Source organism: Triticum dicoccoides, chromosome 1B, assembly GCF_002162155.2.
Source record: "Triticum dicoccoides isolate Atlit2015 ecotype Zavitan chromosome 1B, WEW_v2.0, whole genome shotgun sequence".
Lineage (NCBI taxonomy): Eukaryota > Viridiplantae > Streptophyta > Magnoliopsida > Poales > Poaceae > Triticum > Triticum dicoccoides.
Genome location: NC_041381.1, coordinates 606,443,768 through 606,451,164, shown reverse-complemented (window position 1 = coordinate 606,451,164; position 7,397 = coordinate 606,443,768). Strand labels below are relative to the sequence as shown.

Genomic DNA, 7,397 nt, shown 5'->3' with positions numbered 1-7,397 from the left:
TATTGGCCAGACCCACGGCACCACCCGGCCCCGGGTACTTCAGTTTTATTGGATTTCAGATGGTTTTGAGGGGCACGGAAAAATTTAGATATGTGATGTCAGATAATTTCGAACCTTCCATGAAACGGATCATTTCCTGCATTAGAACGTTGATGAAACTTTGACTGTGGCACCAGTTCAGGTGTGTGTAGTCAAGCAGTTCGGCAGTTCAGTTCCTTTCTAACCTAACAATCAATAAATCGCCCTAAAATCGCAAATTTGTACACATTTCAGATCTCCACCCTAAGCTGGCTAGCTGGCCGCCGCCGCCGCTAGGACTACGACTACGAGAGGACATCGAAGGCGCGGGCGTCCTTGGCGACCCGGATGAAGACGTCCTCCAGCGTGGTGTCTGCCACGCCCCACCCATGCACGGGGAACATGGCCCTCGCCGCCTCCACCGCGCCGAATACGCCATCCAGCCGCACCTCCCGCTTCGGCAGCTCGAACTTCTGCGTCCCCGACATGCCGTAGATCTTCACCGCGCTCGGCGACAGCTCGGCGATCAGCCGGGCCATCACCTCCTCGTGCTCCGCCACCGTCGTTATCGTCAGGATGCGGGTGCCGCCGTACCTTGTCTTCAGCTGCAACACCAAATGTATTATCTTTTTAATTTGCAGCAATGAAATGCTTAACAAGGAAGACCAAACCATAATTTTCAGGTAAACTTTCTATTAACATCTTTTTTACCAAAACGACTTTATTGATCAGCTAAACATAGTACATCGGACCGTTGTGTAATTCTGGTGTGCATACCTCCTTGGGTGTTCCAAGGCACTGAAAGTTTCCGCTCACGAAGATGCCAACCCGATCGCACAGCTCCTCGGCCTCTTCCATTGAATGGGCTGAAATGTCACCGTATAGCAAGTGAGTTTAAATGCAGATTACTATATTTAGCATCTGGCTTTTTTTGAAGGGAGGGGAGCATCTTGTTGATGATGGAATGATGGTGAATAACTGGAGGAAAGGCAGGGTTGAAAAATAGGAGGGGCACTCATTACTTGTGAGTATGATGGTGCATTCCTTCTTTGCTCGCTTGATGACGTTCCACAGATCATTCCTGGATATCGTGTCCAACCCGGTGCTCGGTTCGTCCATGTAAACTACCTGATTAATCATAACGAAAATGATGGCGGTTATTGCTGAACTGTTTTGCAGATTGGGGGAAGGGAATGAAGAAATGACTGTTGGAAGTACTTTAGGATTGCCGATGAGTGCGATAGCGACACTGAGCCTTCTTTTCATGCCACCACTGTACTTGCTTACAGATTTGTCGCCAAAACCGCAGTGGAAAAGGTTCACGCTCTTCAAGGATTCCTCGACTGCCTGGATTAAGAGACATCTGATGATCAAATAAAATGGATTTCTAGTCCTTCTCTATCAAATGGAGAAAAAAAATCAATTAAACTGCAGTTTCAACTGTACATTAAGTGGTATCAGATAGCTTGCAACAAGGCTGATATGTTAATATTGTACAGTAGTAATATACAGGTTATTTACAAGTTCATGGTCTGAAACTACCTTCGTTAGAGCAGCACCTGCGAGATTCTTCATTCGACCATAAAACAGTAGATGCTCTCTTCCTGTCAGAGTCTCCCAAAGCAAACTGCATATATTAGTTGGAGAATATTTTGTTGTCATCCCAACACTGACAGAACCATCTTCAGAAGGAAAATGCAAGACTGGTCACTTGTGATCTTACTCGTGCTGTGGACATACACCGATGTTTGCATATATTTCATTCATATCTTTTCTCAAATCCATTCCATGTATGTAAGCAGTTCCGCAAGTAGGCGCCACTAGTCCAATCATCTGCATATACAGTAGCCATGACTAGTGTCAACCGTTTTTGATGTTTCATATTTTGTGGTGTCTTAACATTGTTGCGCTATGAGGAAACAGTGAGACTGGCAGAAATTAAAGTCCTTATGATTCATGAGAAATCAAGTCAGTGAATGTTCAAGTGTTGTTAATGACCTCTAACATACGATCACCATCTAAATTAAAGTTAGTCTGACAACACAAGCATATGGAGCCGAAGCAGACTTTGAAGCTGTCACTCACCATGTTGATAAAGGATGACTTCCCTGCCCCATTGGGACCAAGCATTCCGAAACACTGCCCTTTGTGCAATGCGAGCGACAACCCTCTCACCGCGAGCTTGTCGGGGTTCCTGTTATTCCCACGGTACACTTTCTTTAGATTGTGGCAGATGATCATATTCCTAGTGTCCATTTCCTTCAGTAATCGTTTCACCACCTTGTGCTGAAAGTCAAAATTTGAACAACAATTCAGAACTGTCTGCCTGCTAAACAGTTCAGCTATAGCATATATGGATGCTTAACTAACCTCGAGGAAAACATCATCCTTGGCCATATCAGCAAAGACCCTCTTGGATCTCGGATTCGCTTTATATGACGGCGACGAGTGCTTGGTCGACAGAATTCCGAAGAGAAAAATAGGATGCCATGCAGGTCTGTGGTCCAAAAAATATGCCACAAGAAGCAGAAGTATCCATTCTATGAACGTCAGAATCAAAACATCTTTCATCCCGTTGATCGGGTCGTTCAAGTCCCCCCATTGCATTCCAGGCTTCCCCATGTAGCTTCCTGCAGCTGCATACTCGGATAACTCATAAACCCCTCGGTAGAGGGAGAACCCGGGAACAAGCTCCATTATCACTAGCCAAGGTCCTAATAGACATGTAAAACAATGTAGTGCTCATTAAGAATGGATTGAAATCAGTGAGATAATTGGAAATTTTGGATGAATTATATAGAAGTTACTTACTTGGAAAGTTAGTATCCTCAATGAACAACTTCAATAGCGCTTCTCCGAGAAGGCCAGAGCCAAAGACATAGATGTAACTTATTACTGCAACACAGAAAAGAAAAGACTGATCCTGATTAGGATATAAAAGGGGGAGGCCACATATTTGAGGAAATCAAACAGAAGGCTTGATTTTACTGACCACTAGCAGTCTTGACCGATGAGAAGAATGACGCGAGGAGAAAGGCTAAAACAATTTGCAGGTTGATGTAGATAAAAAAGAACAAAAACTGTATAACATGGCTGTTCAATCTGAATATGTCGAGACCTGCAAAAAAAAGAGTTATCTGTATGATTTATAAGCTTTTTTGCCTCCAGGCCTCTGCGTGCGTGGATTCAATTGACACATACACCATAACTGAAACTTAAATTTAGTTAACCTGGAGTTAATTTAGTACCTATAAGTGAGCCGAAAACCGCAAAGAAGGTCACATATGCTCCTGAAAGGGACAGGAAGTAGGAATACGATATCAGCCAATATGGTCCATCCTTGAGTCCATGCATTTTCATCATTAGTCTTAGGTTCTGCTGCTTCTCATAAACAAGATATGTTAATATTACCTGGAAATAAAAACAACTGAAATGAGTTCGTCGTCGAACACTAACACATATATTTCTCCTAATACTCACTGGCAGGAGTAAATGATTGTAGAAGACGATATATATATATATAATGAACTCACTGGAAGGAGGAGTTGAACCGTCCATGTGAAGAAGAGTGCGTCGAGGAGAGTTGTGAGGTCCAGTTTCATTTTGATTGCAGCTTTGGGCATCTCTTTCAGAAATTCTAGGCGCATTTCTGCATTCACTCCTGGTAGAACCTGCTTGAGATATGCAGTGGATGCCTACGGTTCAAATGCATAATAATCAGCACTAAATAGTAAAGAAACTATGCAGAGGCCGGCGGTAATCCTCCTTTTCTAAAAAAAATAGTAGTAAAGAAGGCGGCTTATTCTTGAGTATGAGCTTGAAAGTAAGCTGCAGGCAGGTTTGTAAGTATAGTACCATATTAACCAACCGTGCAACGCGCAAAACTGTCATGGAATGGTGCCCATTGTCCCTGCTGAAGCTGGAGTTGTACGAAACGTATACATGGAACAGCCCCTTGCTTGTATCAAGAAAGTCATAACCTGCAAGATTGCACTCCAAAATGAGACATTTTTTGCACAACAAAGAACTAGTACATCTGAATTATGAAAAGAAGAGAAAGTAATATCGAAAGTCAGATCAGGCTACCGGCAAGGAATTCATTTGATCTTCTCCTCTTATTTGCACGTTTATAACCGTTGAACAAACGGCGGTTTATCACCGACGAACTCGCGCACCACAATGGCAAACCTTGAACACACTCCATGCCTGTTCCGTTAATTTCACAAAGAAGAAGTGTTAAAAGCTGCTATTGTGCAAAGAATCTTCATCAAAGGAAAGGAACAACAACGTGGATGAATGTAAACACTGCACGATATATAATATCAATTGTACAGGGTATTTACCCAGTTGGAGTGGCATTCCACCATCAGAATTTCCTGAAACATTGTGCTTTTGCCACGAACACTTTGACTGGATCACGTATAAGGTCTCGTTGGGCACGAGGCCGGGCTCGACGAACAGCTCATGCGCGGGCAATGTTCTGGAGCCCTGGATGTATGGATTGACGGATTCAATGATCAATGCACGTCATTCCCAAAGAAGAATACCAAAACATTTTGGCTGATCGAACAACTCACAGGGACTACTTTGGAGAGGTGGTCAAGAGAGGATGAGGAGTTCATGGTTTTAGGCATGAGAAAATAGTCTGAAGGAGAGAGGTCTGGGAACAGCCCCCTTCCAAGGCCTGTCGATGGAGAAAGTTCAGTCAACAAAACCGCACGTGAGTCGTGGAGAGTATATGTATAGTACAGTATTAAATTTATTTTATTTTACTTTGGGAGAGGCCACGGTTGAGTCCGGTGAGGAGCACCGTGACCGGGGCGCAGGACGCGTTGGTGCAGCGCGCAGGGCGGCCGTGCACGAAGGCCGGGACGACGGGCACCTGCAGGAGCGCCGGCCACCTGGGCGGCGCGGCCACCTCGCAGCTGATGGCCTGCGTGGGCGTGGAGTGCTGGACGCCGCAGTGGCCCCCCTCGCAGCCGCACCGGAACGGGGGCCGGTCCAGCTCGCGGTCGACCACGGCCTGGATGGCGACGAGCAGCGCGCAGAGCAGCACCGGGAACACGGCGATCGCGGCGTTGGTCTTCCAGTTCCTCCTCTAGAAACAATCAAAGGTCGTCATTCCGGCCTGCCTGAACAAAGAGAGAATTAAGAGGCAGAAGAAGATCGGTGACTCACCTGGAAGGCGAGGTTCTTGAGGAGGAGGGCATGGAGCTGCCTGCAGAACCTCGCGAGGGCACGGGCACGCGTGCGCGTGCGGTTGCCGTTGCGACCGCCGGTCGCAGACACCATTTCTGCCGGATCAAGGTTGACGCGCGCGGCCGGAGTAAGAAGAAAGCAAGGCAAGCTACCAGGGCATGGGGAGTGTGTGTGTGTATACAATATACATCTAGAGTATATATGAAGCGGATGGATGGAGGAGGGAGGACCTAGGTCAGCGTGGCACCTCGTGGCGCGCGCGCGCGGCAGGGCGTGAGCATCACGCGTGCTGCCGCCGTCCGCGGCGGAGCGCCTCCATGGAACCTGGCACCGCACGCGCTTCCTCGCTCTCTCGCTCGATCTGCGCTCGGTTCAACGCTGCACCGCCCACCTTAACTCCGGCCGGGTGTTACGCTCGAGTGCACATACTACACCGGAGCAGTACGTAACCGGTCTCTGATCCCAGCCCCAGCCCCCGCGCGCGGCCGTTACGTAAGGAGGAGGTGACCGACGACCGAGCCTGGCTTGCTGCATGCACACGTCGATCTCTCCTTCTCCCCAGGCCCAGGTCGGGACACTAGCTCACATATACACTATATATATAGTGTACGCGTATAGTATTACCGGCAGAGTTGGATCAGTTTGGGAGTTATCTCAACTTGGTCTGAGATACCAAGAAGACAGTTAAGATCAACCCAGATCAACAGGGAAACATGCATGATGCATCATCGCTTTCACCGTCGTGCAAATACGGCAGTATCGATCACTGTACGGAGGCGTACGTACGTGGGAATGACGTACCGAGAGAGAAGAGAACCAATATTTCCATCTTGGGCTGCTGATTTTGTGCATGGCCGGCCGGCCGGCCAGCTTCCCATGACGAAACGAACGTACGCGGTTCCCTTGGAGTTATCGATCCCCCTCATTTACGTTACACTACGTACTCCGTATTCCCTCACCGGATTAATTACGACGTCGATCTCTTCTTCTTGCGGACGAAAGGGATACGAGTGTCGTCCTCCGTGTTTCCGGCCGGCAGGTCCAAACAAAGGATCGATCAACATTAATAATAAAATAACATTTCCGCCGTGATCTCGTACTTCGGCGTGCAGCTTCTATGCAGTCACGGCTCCAGATCCGCAGCATCGCTGAAGGGAACAGAGACGCACGCACGCGATGTGTCTTATACTCTTATATATGCTGATGCCGACCAAGCAAGTGACGTGCCGTTATGTGAATCCCCACGCAGAATTGCAGACCTCAACATTTGCGACGCTTGTTTCTCAAGCAAAGCAAATGGTTGTTTTCTGATCCCATGAATCACTCCCTGTAAGTTTTTACTAAAGCTGCAACAATTAATTTGAGTCAGAGGGAGTAACAATTTCAGATGAATATACTGTATGATCTTTGGGAGCAACCGCTTGAAGACGATTGCATAGAATACATTCAGCCGGTTTGGCTACCGGACCAGTGTAATAGATTATGTGTATGGATCATGTAATCTTGCGCGCTGATGTGCGGCGCTTATAGCGAGCACTACAACATGCGTCGCTCACACGTCCCTGTTACATGGCCTTTCCAAGCGAGCGGAGTAGCCGCTAGCTAGTGAGTGCAAGCACTAGCAAACGAGCGATCACCCGTATTTATTTTTTATTTAGTCCACCTTGTTTTTTTTTGGTTGGCTTTATTTTATTTTATTTTTTCAATCCATGAATATGAAAAACTGTTCATGGATTTTGAATTGTTCATCAATTTAAAATACAATCAAGAATTTTAGAAATGTTCCAATATAAAATTGTTCATGAACTTCAAACAATGTTCATGATTTTTATTAAAAAATATGAATTTGAAAAAATATTTCTGATTTAAAAAAACTGCATTTGAAAAAGTTATGCACTTCAAAAAATGACTATGAATTTGACTTTTCTCATGAACTGGAAAATTGTTCGAGAATTTGATAAACAATTGCAAAATTTTAAAATGTTCTGAATTCATAACAATTAAAAATATAAAAATGTTTAAGCATAGAAAAATTATTATGAATTTAAAATCAGAAAAACCAAAACAAAACCAGCAAAATTTGTGAAAACACAAAGAAAGAAAACTAGAAAACGGTGGATAAAACCCCTAAATAGAAGGTTCCCAATACCTGCGTAGAACCTGTGGAAAACCGTTCCCCG

General features: G+C 45.8%; 1 protein-coding gene across 1 annotated transcript; it reads right to left on the bottom strand.

Annotated features, from left to right (window-relative positions):
• Positions 1–207: 207 nt before the first annotated feature.
• On the bottom strand, positions 208–5,310 carry LOC119309931 (ABC transporter A family member 7-like). The gene is made up of 16 exons (XM_037585828.1): positions 5,197–5,310; positions 5,036–5,116; positions 4,362–4,506; positions 3,874–3,998; positions 3,552–3,713; positions 3,267–3,429; positions 3,011–3,136; positions 2,830–2,913; positions 2,389–2,732; positions 2,104–2,304; positions 1,742–1,851; positions 1,561–1,645; positions 1,237–1,365; positions 1,041–1,146; positions 796–884; positions 208–623 (listed from the first exon to the last, which is right to left on the bottom strand). Exons 1-16 carry the CDS (start codon positions 5,308–5,310, stop codon positions 324–326), a joined length of 2,364 nt encoding a protein of 787 aa, XP_037441725.1. The 3' UTR covers positions 208–323.
• Between the last annotated feature and the right edge of the window lie 2,087 nt (positions 5,311–7,397).

Bases quoted from the DNA above. Each gene is read 5' to 3' on its own strand.
- LOC119309931 (XM_037585828.1), bottom strand. From the start codon at position 5,310: ATGGTGTCTGCGACCGGCGGTCGCAACGGCAACCGCACGCGCACGCGT. The intron at 5,117-5,196 runs GTGAGTCACCGA...GATTGTTTCTAG, and splicing joins TCAAGAACCTCGCCTTCCAG to AGGAGGAACTGGAAGACCAA. The intron at 2,305-2,388 runs GTTAGTTAAGCA...TTTGACTTTCAG, and splicing joins AGGATGATGTTTTCCTCGAG to CACAAGGTGGTGAAACGATT.